Here is a 19,778-nt window from a genome sequence, read left to right on the forward strand (position 1 = left end):
TGTAGCCACAGTTTCTGTTATGAAAATAATATTAGATGGAGGATTAAAACTATGGCTTCTATATTTCACTACAGTAAGTTCTGCAGGAATAGTAAAAATACACCATAAAGAGTATCAGATAAGGTAATGAGGATAAAGGCCACAGAGGGATTGTGAAAAGTGTGCCAATATCAATAAATGTTACTCAATATTTGTACCACTTAACAAAAATAAGGCACCCATAAAAGGTGAAAATGCCCAGATAAGAGAGAAGAAAACAAAGGCAACTAATATAAATGTTAACTAATCAAATCATACTATAATGATAAAAATACCAAGTGACACATAATATCCAACATCAAATACCTTACTAATTTTTATTGAAAAAGATTAAGAGAGTTTTTTTCCCCATCAGAGTTCCTAGACACATTTATGTATGTTTTAATATAACATTCCAAGTTTTGTCAAGGATATATTTTTGTTTCTTTCTAAGCACCCTAACCAATACAAGAGATAGTAATATATATTTAATTCATTATTCACTCATTCTTTCAAAAAAATTTTGTGAATACCTATGATGTTATAGCCTGAAGATGCAAATATGAGAAAAGATCCTTTTCAGTGTTTTACGAGCTTATAGTGCAGCAATGAGACAGAAACTTAAACCAGTATTTCTACTTAACAATGAAATAATGCTATCATACAGTTACAAGGGGGTTAGTTTTCTCTTGGGGTTTACACTTCCTTATGAGGAAAAAATAAATATATTTTAGTATTACCCAGTCTTGATAGTCAAGAAAAATAATAATAATCCAACAGATCTCATGTATATTGAATTGTGATAATGCATTGATTTTCCATGCATATATGATTTTAAAAGAATCCCAGGGGGAAGAAAATACTTACACTCAAAATGATGGGATTTTAAGAACAAAAATCAAGAGTTAAAGAATATTTCCTGGTTTTATTTGCTTTTATAACCTCCCTCAAGTCAGAGTATGTAGGGGACTGCCTATATTGTACCTGAATCTAAGGTCAATCTATGTACTTTTCCCACATAGATGAAAAAAAAAATAGTTTTTGTGCCTGGAATGCTGACTTAAAAAAAAATGTGGTACAAAAATCCCACTGTGAATTATGCAACTAAAGGAAGTGAGTGTTGGCTAGTTAATATTGTTGAATATGTGCATATAAATGAGAGATGAAGGATAGGATAAAGTGGAGTTGAATTATTACAACTCTAGTTTAGGTTTTAGTTTTTAGGGTTCCACTTTCAAAACCATAGTTTTTTTAAAAAAATCTTACCCAAATTCTATTTCCCATCTACTAGTTTTTTGGCACTACATTAAAAATGTAAACAAACAAAACTTAAGAAGTCATTTCATAAATATGTCTTGTGTGCTTATTATTACTAACTAGACACTGTGCTAGGAAGAGTATACAGTGGTGATTAAAATAGCCACAGTTCCTGCCCCTAGGGAGTGTATAGCCTCCGAAAAGAAACAGAAATAAACAAGTAACCACAAAACGTCAATTACTATAGAGAAAAGGAAAGACAAACAGAGATAATATTGTGTGCTGGGTAGGACGGAGTGTTAAATAGAGTTAAACAGAGTAAAGAGGGAAGGCCTCCCTGAGAAGGTGACAGTTAACCTGATCCCTGAATTGAAAGAAGTAATATGCAATGTGAAGAGGGAAGGACTAGGGAGAAGAGCATTCCAAGCAGAGGTAACTGCGCCTAAAGAGATTCCATGGCAGGGACCTTCAGGGAACCAAGAGAAAGCCGGTGTGGCTGGAGCAAGGGAGTCCTGGGGCCACGGAGAGGAGACTGGACAGATGGACTGCAGCTGGCCATGCAGTCTTCAGGATGTTAAGAAGTTTTAGATGAATTTGAAGAACAACAGGAAGCCATTAAAAGATTTCAATAGAGGACACGCATAGCATTTTTAAAAGATACTGGCTTCCAAATGTAGAACAAATTCAAAGGCAGTTAGAGAGGTAAGGGAAGCAGACCAATCAGGGGCCTCTTTCAGAATGCATATAAGACACGATGGTGGGTTGGACAAAAGATAATGGATGGATTTGGAAAGAAGTAGATGGCATTATTTGGAGTCATGACATAATTTGGAGGAAGTATCACCAAACCTTGCTGACAGACTGGATAAAGTGACTAAGGCAAAGGGAAGGATGGAGAATGCTTCAGAAATACCTTGAATGATGGTCCAGATTGCTGAGATATGGAAGACTGTGAGAGGAACAGGTTTGTAAGGGACATTAAAAATTCTGTTTGTACATGTTAAGTTAGAGATTTCTCTAAGATGACCAAGAAGAGTTGTCAAGGGGAAACAAAGTATACAAGACCAGAGCTTCAAAGACATATATTTACAAGTTGTGAGCATATAAATGGTATTTACATCTATGGCTAATGATGAGATCATTAATGGAGTGTGTATGGAGCAATATTTCTATAATTTTAGTATGTAGAAAAATTGCCTGAGGAGTTTCTGGTTCAGTAGGTTTGTGGTGGGGCTTTGAAACCATATTTTTATTAAACTCCCCAGGTGAAATTCACCCAAGTACCATTTTGTAAATACTACTGTAGAGACAGAAAAAAAAATATTAATGAGCCCAGTAATGGGCCAGGAAACTCTAAGAGTTGATAGCTGACCCGAAAAGGAGGAGTTTGAAAATCTGGAACCAGAATCCAAGCAGGACTCTGCCATTTCTACGATCATCAAGGAAAACAGAAGGTATCTTATCATTAGTTATTACAAGCAAGAATTTAGTCAAAGAGCTCCTTTTAGAAAGTTCCTATAACATAGTACCAAGAACAGGCCTTCAGAACAAAAAACTGTGTCAAAGGAATCACTCCTGTTCAATGAATTTGTTGTCACTGTAAGAAAAAAAATGGTGTACAAAAGCTGAAATAGCACTGCTGGTGCCTTCTAAGTTGAACCACTTATATTGCTATACCCAAATCAGGAGAGGGTATCATGGGATTAGTACTGGCCATATTGAAGTGAATGAGATCTTGACCAACACACTTCATATTACTGAGACAGGAAATGTATTTACACCACTCCTCCTCGTTCTATGTAGCTAGCTAGTATTTAAGCTCTTTAAACACTAAGCTAAGAAAACTAGAGTCAGACAAATTATGAGGCTGATCCATTTCTATCACCTTCTCTTACCTTATGTTTTCTTACCAACTCCTTTCCTAGCATTCCTTCTCCAAACTTTTCTAACTGCTTAAAACTGCCACCCACCATTCAGTCCTCACTTTGTGTCAGACAAACCAAAATTGTCTCCATTGGTTACCTCTCAAAGCCTGTTATATCTCACCTAGGCTTAGTTGATCCATAAAATTATTACATGCTGATGGGTTTGCTATCGCTCATAAATTTTAATTTTAACAGGGAACTTACCTGGAGAAAAACTTTAATTTGAAGGAGTGAAGCTATGTTTGAACATTTCTATGTCATGTTAAAGATGATATAAGTCTGGAGGAGATAACTTTAACAATCCTCAATCAACACCCTGCAGATTGCCATTTATTTCACCTGTCAAGTCTTGACAGACAGTTTAGGAAGATTTTGAATTAACCAGCTAGGAGCAAGTAAACCTTTATAAAGATTGCCAAGAGATTATAAATTGCTTCAGAAAGCTGATTTCACATTATGTGATAGCTGAAAGAAGTCTTGAACAACAAACAAGTACAAATATGAGTCTGCCTTATAAAAATGTATACAGAGCCAAAAATTTAATTTAATAGAGAAGCTAATCTCTTTGCTTCTTTGAAAAAAATCTGCAGTTTTCTCCCATACATGAATTTTAGAAGTTCTTCCACTCTTTAGTAAAAGTTGCTTTATTTTTTAAAGCTTAAAGATGAAAATGTCTCACATTTTATATTTGGTGCCTCTTCTTTCCAATCTCTTATTATTTTCCTTATGCCTATTATTTTTCTAGATTCATTTTCCATAATTTGTATTTAAATACTTCAGGAACTGTGGATAATTTCTGAGCATCCCTTACATACTGTACCCAATCTTTACTTTTTGTTGTGATCTTCTGGTCAAAGTCCCCTCTCTTGAGTACTCAATGGGATGAATTTTATGGAAAAATACAAGGTTTAAAAAAAAAAAACACCTTCCTATGACTTTTAATTAAGGTTTGTGAACAGCCAAGGCTATTAAATGGTAGAACATTTAATGAGTGCTTAAGTAATATTAGCAGCCCAATAATTAGACCTCTTCCCCCCACACACACACAAAAAAGTCAAAGTAACAGTCATAATTTCCGGCAACACTGGTTACAGGTGCTCTGGTTCAGCTGTTTTGTTTTCTTTTTCCTTCCCCCTTAACTTGAGTAAGCCAGAAATAATGAGCAAATGTGAACCCTTCCTGGAACACATCATTTAATTTCTTCTCAAAAAAGACAGAAATACTAAATTATAATTGCACAGGGCATATCCAACAGTTTCCTGGCAAGGTATTGAGATAGAATTCAAGAAATACAAAATATTTCATCAATTATGAACTAAGGATGAGATATACAATGAAGTTTCTTTCATAGGTATTTACCTTTATGGTCTGATTTTGATAAATGCAGCCCAAAATATTATCTAGCATTTCCCCAAAGAGCTAATGCAGTAGATATCACAATCTTAAGCATGCCAGACAAAACAATGGAGTCTATAGAGAAGTTGTTGGTCAAGGATGGGTTGATGAGAAAATGTCATTGCAAAACCCTGTCCACTTTTAAATGCAAGCTTACTTATGAGGGAAAGAGGCTACTAAAACAACAACAACAAAATATGAGATTCCTATGGTATCCTGACATATTGCCAAAACACTAACATGATGGGATTGTGGCTGCTGTTGATATGAGTTAACAACTTGCTTTTGTAAGTTAGTAATTGCATAATGCTCAGGAAAGCTGAGCTAACAGGTGGTTCCAGGATGGACTTATTTGTGACCTCTTCTGATCATGCCACTACTCTAACAGAAAACTTCCAATGCCTAAAAAGTAAAGCCTCAAATCTAAATAAAGCTTTCGAGGTCCCTCATAAATTGTTCTGAATTTGTCTTTCCAAGCTTTTGACCCAACACCTTAATTCAAAGACAATGTATATCATTCACAACATCCTACTCTGGGGCTCCTTAAGTACGTCCTCTACTTTGCTAAACCCAAGAGTCATGATATATTTTATTTACTCACTTAATGCATTCTCTCCACTGACAGGTACCCTTCAACCCTGACAGTTCAAATTTCAACTTTCTGACTAAAACCTCCAGAAATTCCAAGAAAAGGGTAAAGGAGCTACTACATACAGCACATATCTATATACAATGGCACACATTAATGCACACATTTGTATGTACAGCATAGCGATCAAAAAAGAATCAGATACACATGGGTCCAAATCTTAGTCCTTCTGCTTAATAGCTATGTTACTTTGGGCATATCTGGTTATATTCTGTGAGACTCATTTTACTTAGCTGTAAAATGAAGATAATAATGCCCACCTGTAGCACCGTTGTGACAATGAAATAAAGAGACATATATAAAGTATTGGGTATATGGATCAAAAAGAATACTATCATTACTAATTCCACTGCCTCTGTAAGAATCACAAAATGAAATGAAAAAAAAGAAAATTTCTGAAAATTACTACTTAAAAATTTATTTTAATTCAATTAAATTTCAAAACTTTAATATATACCAAGTAAAATAAAAGGATAAAACTAAATCAAAGCAACACAATTTAATAATCAAAATTGACGAACAAGGCTAAATCTTGGAAGGAAGTGAAGAATCTGCTTTGATGAGATGAATCAGTATCTCCATAATCAAAATAACTTCATATCACATATTTTAAAAGTTAAAAAAACCTAACAAAACGTTCTATTTTACCCCCATGTCATTCTTCTTTGTTTTTCTGAATAAATATTTCTTGTTCTTTTCTTTTTAAATCTTCTTTCAGATCTACAACTTAACTTATTTCCTGATCCTTCTCTTGCTTTCAAAATGTACATGGACCACTTCTCAAATGTATATGATAAATGGGTTTACTTGTGAGTACCAGAACTTTTTGCTCTTGTGGATTCCAAAATAATTTCTGGAAAGATGGTATGAGGAGGCCAGCTTGGATTCCACACCTGAGTAGAGAACCCATGGAGTGAGGCTAAAATCATCACCCATCTTTTGCTGTAATGTTCCCCTCCCTTCTCCTGCCATGCAGACTGGGAGTCCAGGAACAAACCTTTGTTCCAAACATGTCTGAGTCTCATTTCCATGACATTTTCCCCATGAAATTTTCTACCTGAAAGCTGAAGTAGGCTTAACATAGAGTGATGAATTACTCACATACAGTCAGCCAATGATTTCTCCTACCATTTGTTTCAATTTGTCCACAAAAGGAGATTTAACACAATCAAATAGAGTCCTTACCCTAAAAGACTGAAGTAGGGAAATAAATGTAAACGTGCAATAGAGAATGTGTGACAACTATACTCACTATGTAGATTATTTCACGCTCCTCTCTTTCCCCATTTCACATCTGGATAACTCTCTCCAGCATTTCCTAGACTATAATCTTATTGAGGCCAGGTGCTGACTACACTGGGGTTTGATATCAGTTTGTTTATTCTTTAATTTCTCATTGAATTTATAAATGACTGCAAACACAGAGGTATTTATTATATATACGCCTTTGACTTCTTATAATTCCCCCCAAAGGAGCAGTATGAAAATGAGGTTCAGAATAAGACTCTAACATTTAAGACTAGACCCTAAATAACTCTTTCAGGAAACTCTATATTTTTAAAAACTTATTCAAAACAGCATTCCAAAGCTGTTCTAGACCACTTACTTTAGTCTTCTAATTCCATTTTAAGTGGTAAACAATCTTTTCTTCAAGTTGCTTCCTCTTTCCTGGCCATCACTGACGCAGGCTACAGCGAGAGGACAGGCCTCTAAGGATTAGCAGTGTGCATTATACGTAACTTGGCAGCCACTTGGAAAACGCCAAAGAGAGTAAATCAAATATCAGCCACTGATTGTGAAGCTGAATTGCTTCCTCTTTTCCAGTTTCTCACAAAACTGTTTGAATTCAGCTTCCCTTCTCCCTAACAGCAGCCAATTCTGACGGAAGTCTATTCTCTCAGGCTTGCTTCTATTTAGGAGAAATTTTTTATATTGTTGTACTCAAGCCTATTAATAACCTAGAAAAGAGCTGTATGTGCTGAATTTCTAAACAACAACATAAATATTTTCCTGAGGTATTTTGAATGTATTTCTTTATGCTCTGAAATTTATCTCTACCTCAAGAGTATGAATTCAACAGTAAATTCACAAAATGTCACAGAAAATATAAACAGGACGTATTTCCTAGTTATACAGTCAGGATTATCAAAATTTCATAAGTCTATGTTTTCCTGAATTTTGTTTTTTATCTTAATGCACAGTTAATGTTCCAGTTTCTAAACAGTATCACCATTAAAAAAAAAATCTGAAACCCACTGACATCTTACACAAGGGAGGTGTCTGAATTTCTATGAGCAGTTGTGTAATAACTTTGGCTTTCTCAGATTAAACCAGTCAACACGTTTCTCAGAAAAATGTTTATTAGACATGAAAATGCATTTATGGAACCAAAATTCTCATCCTAGAAAAATCTACAAGAAATTTCTGTGTGCCGTTATTCCCCGACATCAGTTGAGCTCAACTCTCGAAATTATTCTCCCTTTTTCCCAGGTCTGCACCAGCAGTAGGTCCCCTCGACTCATCACCAACCCTTAACCAGTTGAACCACCACTGAAGCCAACATAGAACAATGTTTTTTGCATCACTAATCCTGCCAGACACAGCCCATTCCTCTTCCTTTACTAATGTCTGTGTTTTAATTATATAGAGATTCTACCTGGTGAGAAGGCTTCTTTCAAGACAGCTTAAGCATTCTCATCTTTATAAAGATTTTGCTGACCGCACTTCTCACGCTGAGTAGAATTAATAACTCCCTCTTTTATGTTTCCGCTGTATGCTGCACAGATTTCTAACATATGCTTTTAACACTCGACTGCATTCATGCATTTATATGTTTATCCCCATTGTGGTGGACTGTAAATTGCTTGAGGGTACGAACTATGTCTTATCTTTATGTCTGCAGTTCCTAGCAAACAGCCTGATACATTACATATGACATTAAATATTTTCTGAACAGGAATACTGAATAACTATTATATACGATGAGATAAATTTAAATTGTGCCTCCACAAAAATTTCAGAAAAGGTCTTCTTCTTGTTACCTGGAGAATAAATAAAATTTTCTGTTACCCTGAATAAAGACTCAAACAAGAGGTGATATTCAGAATTGCCTGCCCTCATCTGGCCTTTCCATATTCACACGATTCTTCAATAATAACCCTGACAAACGTTTTCAAAAAAGCAACTGCTAATCCTTAAGAGTTTAAGGTTGCTCAGGTGTGGGTTATTGTACAATATACAGCTGTATTTTAGGGGTCTCTCAAGTACCTAATGGGTTAACAGTAATGATGACAAGGAGCTAAGTTAAAGCACCATCAATCTAGGTACCCTGACTTCCTCAGGTTAATCTCAGATTCCTCCGGACTTTGTACCTCTCTGGGGTAAGAAACTGTGTAAGCAATGCCTACACACCTATATTTGTGTGCTTGTGAATGCTAATATTGCCCTTCATATATATATATATAGAACATATTTCTACACAGATTTGAGACAGCAAGAAAATTAACCAACACTTTCACTTTTTATCTATAGCTTTCCAAATTGCAAAACAGCCCTCCTTAAGTGCAAATATTTTTATTTTTTATTTTTTAATTTTTATGGGGAGGGAATGGGGTTTTGTGATTATCATATCTCATGAACCCAGTTATTTTCAAAATAGACAATCTTTTTTTTTTAGCTGGAGACCCAGGAGATGAACTCGGGTCTCCGGCATGGCAGGCAAGAACTCTGCCACTGAGCCACCGTGGCCCGCCCCAAAATAGGCATTCTAATGAATGCCTTCAGCTACTCATGAGTTAAAAAGGTTTTGGAGGTGTAGTTTTAAACATAATAAACTCAGAAACCAAAAGTGGTTTCATCATAATTATAAACACAACTTACATATGGTAAGATTGCTCGTTATGTCTAGACACATTGCAGTATGTTGTGGTATTTCATTTCAGCCCCAATTCTAACACGCTATCAAAATGAAAGCCTTATAACTTATATCCTTACTTTAATGGCCTATATTAATTACTTTGGCACTACAGACACTTCGCAGTTAATTATTTATTAGATAGTTACTATAATTAGTCATTATCTGTCTTGAACACTGCCCTCAGTGTTACTAAAAAAATTTATTGCCATGATAACCATGTGGAATATAGGAAGATCTTACTTAGGAAAACTTGTTCTGCGTCCTTCAGTGGTTGTCTCATTTCTAGGGCTGCTTTCAGTAAGAAGTTACTAAAACTGCTAAGCCGCATCCTTATGCCCACACCATGTTTACAAGCTTCAGGAACCTTAACATCTGTCATCCAGTTCACTTGCAGAAGGATCTACGTGAACTCAGAAAGCTGGGTTCCAGGAGTCTGCCTCCTCCCTCCATTCTACCTCTCCCGCCCGCCATTCTGCCGCCCTCGCCATCCACTTCTAAGGACTTTTGAAGGAGGCAGAGCCATATACAGAGGCTACAGGAGGAGCAAGCATTTTCCTGAAATTTCCAATCAGAATTAGAATGTGATTTAACATGAAGAAAAATAACAAAGTACAGTTACAATCCACAATAGTCTCAGTCTTACCAAGGGATAAATGGGCTTTGGTAGTTAACCTGTGATCTTAATTTCCCTTTGCAATTTCTTTTTTTTTTTCTGAAAAAACAAATTATGAATTGGACTTGTTTTCATTATAAACTAAGATTCATAATGCAATTTGTTTATAAGACAGAGCACTTCAACATCACACTTCTCTAAGAATATTAGTAATCTATTTGGCATAATTCTACTTTTTTTAAGAAATGAGGATATAGGAAGTTTTTATTTTCATGAGAAAATGGTGATAGGTAAATTTTAGATTTCCCAAAATGTTATTTAGGGGAAAGTTCCTTTATCCTCAATTTCCTTTATCCTCATTCTTTCTTTCATTTACTTAACCAGTTTTTTGAAAATCTAACGTGTACCAAAACGCTTCTTGTGGGTGCTAGAAGCATAGGAATGAATAAGAGAGCCAATCCCTGATCTGATGAGCTTTCATTCTAAGAAAAGTAAGAGAGGGGGAAGGGGACAGAATATAATAAATAAACAAGATAATTCAGATATTAACATATGATATGAAGTATACATAACAGTGATGTGATATTTCAGGGTAAGGGGACTACTCGGTGAGGCTGCTCTCAGGAAGGGAAGACGGAGCTGAACGTGAATGAAAAAATGAATATAGGGGATGAGAAAAACACTGGGGGTGGAGCAGTCCAGGATTAGGATTAACTAGAACACAGGACCCAGAGCAAGAGGGCACTGAGCATGCTTATGGAACTGAAAAGTGTCCAGTGTGGCTAGTGTGAGGGAATGAGGGTAGGCGGTAAGAGATGAGTTCAGGGGGCAGGCAGAGACCCATCTGGAAGGGCCTGTTGGACTAGGTCAGGATTTCCTCTTTCATGTGCAATAGGAAGTCCCTGAAGGGTTTTAGGCAGGCAATGGCCTGACTTAATTTAGTCTTTAAAAGGACCACTAGGGGCTACTGAGAAGACAGCTGATTATACAGAAAGGGGTCAGAGTAAAACCACGGAGAGTTGTTTGGAGGATATTAGAGAAGAGAAGTGGCTTGGACAAACATGATAATCTTGATAATTGAGAGTAAGGGACACACTAAGGATATACTCCAGGAGCTGGGAGAAAACACATTAAATTCTCAAATATGGTTAGCTCTATGCATGTATTTTTAAAAAATGAATTCTTACCAAAAAGTTTTGAAAGTATGCAAAAATAGCAAGTTTACACTCAGAGGTCAATTTTCATTTAACTTTGATTTCTGTATTCTAGAAAGGCGGAGGGCATAAAGGGGGCAGAGTCCCTTTCAGAGTACCTTTCAAATCCAGAGATCTGGGTTTGCATTGGAATTTCTCAGTTTCCAGGCCCCAAGCCCCAGAGAATCACTTGCACATGCCATCATGCATAGATGAAATTTGTCCATGACATGTACTTGATCGTTGATAAGTGACATGCAAATATTTCAGTTTGGCAATAACAAAAATAACAAAACACCATGCCTGAAAACAAGTCCCTCCCCATCCCTGGCAGCACACAGAGTATATTTTCCTGGGGGGGCAGGGTGAGGGGTGTATATCCTAATGAGATAGGCAAGAAGGCAGATCTAGGCTACACGCAGCCAACAAGCCCACAGGAAAGGATGTTTTCTTTTTATGGCTGTTGTTATTTTGGTTCTCTTATTTATCTTTTGGCAGGTATTTGATATTAATAACAACAACAAAAATTTCTTTTCCATCAGGTACTTAAAGCTTGGCTAGGCAGATAACTGCATATAAGATATTCTATTCACAAAGGAAAAAAGCAGCTAAATCTCAGGGGATACAATTCCCAGGACATAAATATATACACATTTAAAAATCAATTTCGTGGCCTACTCATTGAAAAGTTTCACAAAAGAAAGCAAAATTGCAGAAAAAATTTAAAAAGAGACTGAAGAGAGGCCTACTAGTACACTAACAGAGTAAATGTTAAATCTGTCTGCAAAAGACCATGCTCTCATGCTCTAAGGAAAGCAGGGAGAAACACAGAGCTACACATTGACCACTGAGAATTCTGGGGTCTGTGGTCACTGGCTCTAGAGCTGATGCTTACATGATATGGGAGCTAGGGAGAGTGACATAACCTTTTCATGTCTCAGATTTGTGTAACAGAGACAAATGTTCTGTGGATTACACGGAATTTTGCATATCAAATGCTTATCATAGTCTCTGTCAGTATTGTGTGTCCCACTAAATAAATATCTCTCTATTTTAAAATATATGCCTATCTCAGATTTCAAATGTATGTGTACAAACATGCACAAGCTCATACTCTGTTATACATGCACTCTGATACAGATCTTAAGGTTCTAACAATCCAACACAAGCAAGATGGACACAAACACTTAGAAAATACCTCATTTGAAAACTATGAGCAAAGCAAAATTAATGAGTGTTAACAGATAATGAAGACCAACAGAAAAGCTTTTGTGGGGCAGTAGGGTGAGAGGTCTGGTAGCAGGCTTGAGAAACTGGCCTATTTGGAAAGGGTGAGGCTGAAAACTCGCCACCTCCCTTGCAGTTGATTCAAGAAATCCTCAAGAACAGGAAAGGAGGTTTTGGTTCTCCAGAAAGCAATCAGAAATGTTAAACTCAGAACAAAATCCAAAGGGACTCTTGCATGTTGCACGGCAGTAGTTATCACCCTTGCTCCCTCCCCACCCCTCACTCCTTTTTCTCCCTCCTCCTTCCCCAGCACTCATGACGCACCTACTTTATACCAGGCCATGTTCCCTGCCTTTTAAACATGATCTGCTATCCTCTTAAAAACTTTGCAAGGCAGGCATTCTTATTATTTTCCCAACGAGAAACCTGCAGCTTAGGGATGTTACCCCATTTGTGCTTCTAATTCCAAAACTAAGGCTCTTCCCCCTACACTCTATATTTATTACTTTTTTTCTACACAGCTACTTACTAAATATTCATAAAAAAAAGTTTTTCTCAAATGCTGGAGTTTTCCCGGTTAGAGACATCAAAGTAAGTCTTTTAAAAGTCAAGGATAGTTTATGTTTTCTGAGGCTGTAACAGAAGATTCCAAACTGGTATTTTCTGGTAAAGGCTGGATTTGCCTCACAAATTTTCCCAGTAACAAAAGCCATGTTGCAAACAAGAGAATGTCACTGTAGCCTCATTCAGAATATTACTCACTCTTTCTGTTGCTTTGCCACTTCAGCACTTGGGAAAGTTTGAATTTCCCAGTAGTGTGACCATGATACTATTTTTATGTCTTCAGCATCCACTTATTTTCAGTTTAGTGAGAACAGTCTATGATTGAGCTGAATTGTGAAAACTTGCTTTAAAAAAAGGGAGCTGGATTTTATTATTGAAAGATTTTAAGAAAGACAAATTTGATATATGAAGGAAATTGCATACTCAAATAAGAAAGCAAAAATAAAATACATTCTTCTTTTAAAATTCAACACTTTGATCAATATTTAAGTTTAACTCCATTATGAAAAAAAAAAACGTAATTCCTCAGAGCACAATAACATAATATTTTTGGTGGTAGAAGGGATCGTCAAATTATATGATAATCACAAAGTTGCCTTGTGACTGATTGTAAATTCACATGAAGTTCAATAATAATATAAAAAATATAAGGTCATCACAGAAACTTGGGTTCAACAAATGGGGGAAAAGCAAAAGCTAGAACTCTAACTTTTTCCTGGATGAAACAGGACTAGGCTAGATATACTAGCACACCACTTGCCCTGGGCATAAAAATATTCAAAGCAATAAAAAATTATAAATAAAAATATGGAACAAAGAGACAGTTTACTAATTTCTCTTACTTTTCCATTTGACTTCTATAAGAGGCTGTCTTTTCAAGAAAAGGAAACCACATTTTGATGGAGAGGGTGTGTGTGGGTAGGAGAGGAGGAGACCTGCCTCTTCAGTCTTGGTGGAGTTCAACTTACCCTCAGCAAGCCTGCTATGATTACAGCTATGCTTAGAGATCTCCCTGTCCCCCCAAGGACCCCCTTTTTTCACTGCCAAACTTCTCTCGAGTGTGGTCTGAGACAATCTCTTCCATTTTCTCCCCCCCCCCCCATTCACTCCATAACCTTTTATGTCTAATTTTCATCATCACTCTGTAAGGTTTCCATGAATCTTGTTATCAAATTTGAGGACTACTTTCCCACTGAAGGCCAATCTCTCCCTTGGGACACCCTTTTTTTCCCTCTTCTTGTCTTCAAAACTTTCACTATGCTTTATTTCTCTCCTTTCAATGAGCCTCCTCATTCCTTACAAGACAGTGTTTAAATACATGGGTTTTGGAGTCAGGAAAACTTGGGTTTGAGTCTTTGTCCCTTCACTTTCTACCTATAAGGGTTAGGGCAAGCAACTGAACCTCTCTGAGTCACATTTTTTCCATCTATAAAATGGGGATGATAATATCATCCTCCCTCAACTGGTCCTTATAAGGAGTAAATTAGGCAACACATGCAAAGCACTTAGCCCAGAATGCCAGGCTTTTGGCAAGCCCTTTTAGCTATGCACAATCTTTATTCAAAGGTTCTCTCAACATCCTGTCTCAGGGAACCTATTTTATAATGTCAAGACCTCCAATTTTAAGACAATAACATCTAGATCTCTATTAAATAGAGATCCTATTAAAATTTTAAGTTCTTGATGTCCAAAGCACTTATCCCCCTCCGTCCATTAAATCCTCCAGTCTTTCCCTAAGTCAAATGAAATCATCAATTTTTAGTCACCTTAAAGTTGTTTTTTTTTATCTTTTAGTGATAGATACAGTAAATGTTATCAGTTCTGCATTTGTGAGGCAGCTGAGCATAGTGGTTAACAGTGAAGACTGGAGCTTGGTTGCTTGTGGTCAAACACCAGTTCCATCACTCAGCACTATGTGACCTAGAGAAAGTTATTTAAACTTTCTTCTTTCGATTTCCTCATTTGTATTATAGGAATAATATTGGTACCTACACATCATAAGTCACTTAGGACGATTAAATGACAATATTTATAAACTGAATTGAACAGCATCTAACATTTAGGAAATGCTAAATTAATACTTATTAAGTAAAATAAAATTTGTAACTTTTTTTATTGATTTAAAGAGATCAGGGGTGAACTGCAAAACTTACATAAAACAAAACAGGGTGGTTTTATTAGTTCTTATTTCTTCCTTTGAAATTCATAGCCACTAACATTGCCCAAGCTCACAACTCAATAGAAGATGATGGTAACAGCCGCCCACACTGCCTCCCTAAATGGATCTCCCTAATTCTTGCCTCCCCTCTCCTCTGCTTTAATGCATTTCTCATTTAACCCCGCCTTGCCAGATAATTCCTCAAAAACCCTCATTTCATCCTGTAATTTTGTGGGCTAACTCCATTGGCGACTCAGTGACTCCCTACAGTTCTCAGACATTATGCAATGTTCTCACCTGAAGCCTTATTTATTTCTCTACACACATCTCCAGGTCTCACCCAGCTGAACTCTGTCAGGTGCACTGCCCAGGAATCGAACCCAGGTCTCTGGCATGGAAGGCGAGCATTCTACCACTGAACCACCCGTGCACCCTGTCAGATGCACTCTTATCTCCATGTCCTTATACTGGTTCTTCTCCCTACGAACAATGTGCCACATTCTAACTCTTCAAATCTTACACACCTTTCACCAGCCAGTTCACATTCCACTTCCTCTATGGATCAGCCTTTTCAGACTGAGGCTCAGCCACACTAAAAGAGATCTTCATACAGGGACCATGAGGTCACTGTTTTTGAATTTCATGTTTCACGTATGCATGTCTTGCTTGCTGCTTCTCATTGCACAATCTCAACACTGTGTATACGGTAGATGCTGTAGGGGTGAGTGGATTGACGGCTGAATGAAGTTTCTGACCAGGCTAAGAAGGACTTGTATGAGTTTTATTTTGTTTTAGCTTGATTCGGTTTTACTTTACCACTGGATGATGGAATGGGCATTTGTAGTCACGAGTTTGATAACATGTTTGCCCATATTGATGAGCATAACTAAAGCAGGAGTCAAATAACCTAATAAATTCAAGTTAAATATATTCATATCTGTGTGCAGAATGTTCTTTATTCACTTTCAAAAAATTAATATTTACATGAAAAAAGATACAGTTAAATAGCTCAGACTTTTTTTTTTTACAAAGAATATAAATAAAAACTTTATATGCTCAATATCACTAAAGCAAGGACATTAACAACAAGTTCTATATAGGAAAAAAAGAAATTTGGGGTGAGGGGGTGGAACTGGCTATATATCTTTCTAGTGGTTTATTTTACATTCAGAAATTACACCGAGACCTTCTGCAAAGTGTGAAATGCCTTGAGAAAGACCAGAGAAAAAGCATGGTCTACACTTTGCATTATACATTAATTTGCCTGCCTCAGGACTTTTCCCTTTCTAGGTAATCCAGGGGGGAAAAACAAAAAGGAAAAGCAGAAAAAGCAGCAGCACAAATTTATCTTAAGGAGGAAAAGGTAAATAATTTAATTAATGGAATATATATACAAGTTTTCACAGAAAGGAAAATGTCAATTATATAACATATAATAATAATAGTAATAAACTACAGCATAAGTGGAGGTCACAACAACAACCAGAGATGTGTTTGGGTCATAGTATAGCTAACCCAACATCTTAACAAGCAGGAACTAGAAACCCATTCTAGAATTCAGTGTCTGAATTTTAACAAGAAGCTAATATCGAAGTTTAGGAAACGTTTTTTTAAACCTTTTACATCTGCACTAACATAATTATAAAACATTCTACTAAATGTGACCCTTTGTGCTTCTCAAGTTTCCAATCTTCAAAGCAAGATCCAATTTTGAAACTTGTATTTAAACTCAGTAACAAAAGTATAAATAACAAAGGATATTCCGGTTAATAAGTGATTAGCCAAACTAATGGAAAGTCTGTTCTGATTAAAGAACATCTTACAATCTTTCTTAATTTGTTCAATTGATAAAAATTATGAGAGACATGTTTTCAGTTCCTAAGCACAGAATAAGTTCTTGAGTTGGCACTATCAACAAACTTGGGAGCTCCTGGGAGAGAAACAAGGCCCTGTGGTAGCAGCAGGAGCTAGCGTTTGGGAGCTCGCACATGGTTTCTGGCCTTGGTCATGTGTTGTCAATGATTCTCAAAGATTCTCAAAGAGGCTACTTGCTCAAAACAAGAATGTCATAAATTCCAGATTTAATCAGAATATTTTGGCAAGGATGTTTGAGTAGGAGCCTATGTGGGAAACAAGTAAATGCAAAATGATTTATCCTATTTGCTCAGGAAACTGAGCAAAATACAACTGACACCCCAAATACTGCTAAGTTCCAGAGAATTGTCCTCCAAATTTTAAGGCAATTTCCTTTTCCTGTCTTAAGAAGAAGGCTTATGTAACTGAAATGCCTGCATATCCAGTGATCCCCCAAAACTTAAGTTTAGTATTTCAAATTTTCAAATATTCACAATGTCATCTGAATTTAGGCAATATAAAGTTAGGTGGTAAATTTAAGATTTTTAAATACATATTTTTTAGACACAATTGCCCTTTAGATTTAGGAAATGTGTTTTAAAGCAAATAAACAAAAAGAAAACAGAAGAAAAAAACAATTATTTCCTCCTTGCTAAATATTATTAATCAGATTAAATGCAGTTCTATCTTATCATCATGTTTTCTATGCAGAAACTTCTGATCTTTTTTTAGATTTGGAGAATTGCTTTTCCTGATAGAACCCCGAGAACTGAGAACCCTGAACTGCAAACTTGCTCTTTGTCCTAGTTGTTTACCAGTCTTATCAGAGCATACACAAGTTGGCAATGTGTTTCCAAGATAAAAATCCCAAAGATATAATTAGATGTTTTTACCAGAAATATCACCCAATGCCATGAAAATTTTTATGTTTTTCGTTTTCTACTTGAACTAACGGTCCCACAATTTCTTGCCATTTAATCATCTTATTTATAGATAAGTCAGATCAACTGACTTGGCATTGAAGAAAATAACATAGTTTTTTTGATAAACAATATTGAAAGGACAAATCTCATCTAAAAACTTCTGTGGCATTTCAATAAACACATTACCCTGTATCAGTAACAAACTCCTTGAAGGTCATCATAACAAAAATATAATGAAGAAAATAAATGTTAGGTCCTCAATTTAAATGTAAATGATAACTGATGGAAAGAAACATCCCAAACCAATGATGTACGAGATTTCTTATGGCACGTTACTGATGCATCTACTTCATTTCTGAACAGAGGAGATGAAAAGACAAATGTAGGAAAGCACAAATGTGTTCATGTTTGTTACAGACTAACACTCTCTAGCCTAGGCAAAGAAATGCTGTGAAAGTATCTTTCAAACATTCTAATGAACTCCGTCTTTGACAGAGAATGACAACCAGTTTTGCAAAAAGAAATCTTCTACTGCCTCCTGTTGGTCAATGTTTCTCAAATATATGAGCATGGCATACACTATTAAAGCAGAGTCTTTTGACTTCTAAAGCAGAAACAAACTCTAGATTTTCATCTGTCCTCTCCATTTATAATTAAACTCTGCAGGTAGAGAAACACGGCTGAATTTGACCATATTTTGCCCAACTGCTGCCTCACTGACCTCGGTTATATCACACTGCTTAGAAAGGAAGTCAGGGCATATCACCTTTCCATTCCTCCTTTCTTCACAATAGCCATTCAACTTGGTCCTAGGTCAGTAATAAAGATTTGGAACAGAATGGGGTTGGCAGAAGCCTAAAGCTGAAGTCAAAAGCTTTGGGATGTGTCTTTACTAGGAACACAGCTCCCTCAACCCCCATTGCAAATTATTCACAACTCAAACATAAGAACAGAAAGAAGTTTCACTCACTCAACTAAAGAAACACAAAGAAACACACGTCAAGCCCCTAATTTTGAAGATTTCCTTATAGGAAATCTAAACTCAACATAAAATTGATGGAAGATCCCAAATGAGAGATCCAAACTGGAACTAGAATAACCTCTATTGACAAGACTCTGGAATTATACACATGACTTAAAATTCAGAAAATGTAGGCCCAAGCATCTGCAGTCAGCTTCATTTCTTTTCTTTGGAGGGAAAGAGTTAAAAAGGCTTTGCTACAATATTTTAGGGAGGCAATTATTCCCTTTAGTTTATGGGCATTTGTAAAATCATAGTCACTAAGTATTCTATTTTCAGAAAACAGTACTTTATCAACAATATATCAATTCTTCTGGCCACAAATAAGGTAAAGGAATTATATTTAGTTATATTGTCTCACAAGTCATAAACTAAATGATTTTTAATGCCACATTGTATTGTATATGCTGAAGATATATCAAAGAACATGGATTTGACCAACCATTTTCTCCAAAATTAATATTGAGCACAATGTGAATCAGAAGGCAAGGCTCCAACGTGTAAATCCTGGCTCTTTCTTACACACCCCTAAGACATGAGGAAATTTGTCTGCTAGGACGCTGAAGAGTCGTCTGTAATTCTACAGTGCTATAATTAAGTCTTAACAAATTCTGCTGCCAAAAAAATCACCCAAGTGGGTGGCAAATACAGCCAAGAAAACTCTAATTATGGAAGGCAGGTTTTCTAAGATCTTGCATACAAGAAGCAAAAGCAAGATCAGACACTAAGACAGGTTACCAAGGCAGTACAAATAGTCTTATTAAATTCAATGGAAACACCTTTTTGGTAACAGCTTTAACTCTCTTAGTACAAAGGTAGTTTACTTATACATTTTGCTCAAGGATCATAAAAGAAGAAACATGAACACCCCATGAGAAGTGGGAATGCTGGAACTCTCCTACCTGTGTTCCTAAACTGGTTGCCATCATGTGAATCAGAAGTTTAGCTGCAAACATGGAGTACCTGGCACAGAAGATATGGGAAAGAACAACCAGGCAAAGACCTGTAGGAACAAAAGCAATATCCATGTGTGGTTTTATGATCCATGAACAGGCAAACAGTATC

The 19,778-nt window shown here is 36.3% G+C and overlaps 1 protein-coding gene across 1 annotated transcript in view; it reads right to left on the minus strand.

Moving 5' to 3' along the window:
• ADGRV1 (adhesion G protein-coupled receptor V1) overlaps nucleotides 1-19,778 on the minus strand; it is a 637,421-nt gene that overhangs the window by 326,338 nt on the left and 291,305 nt on the right. Inside the window, exon 83 of the mRNA XM_077139161.1 lies at nucleotides 19,616-19,716. Coding sequence (XP_076995276.1) covers nucleotides 19,616-19,716 — 101 coding nt within the window. The remainder of the gene's footprint in view (nucleotides 1-19,615; nucleotides 19,717-19,778) is intronic.

The sequence above is a fragment of the Tamandua tetradactyla genome, chromosome 21 (genome assembly GCF_023851605.1).
Source record: "Tamandua tetradactyla isolate mTamTet1 chromosome 21, mTamTet1.pri, whole genome shotgun sequence".
NCBI classification, from domain to species: domain Eukaryota; kingdom Metazoa; phylum Chordata; class Mammalia; order Pilosa; family Myrmecophagidae; genus Tamandua; species Tamandua tetradactyla.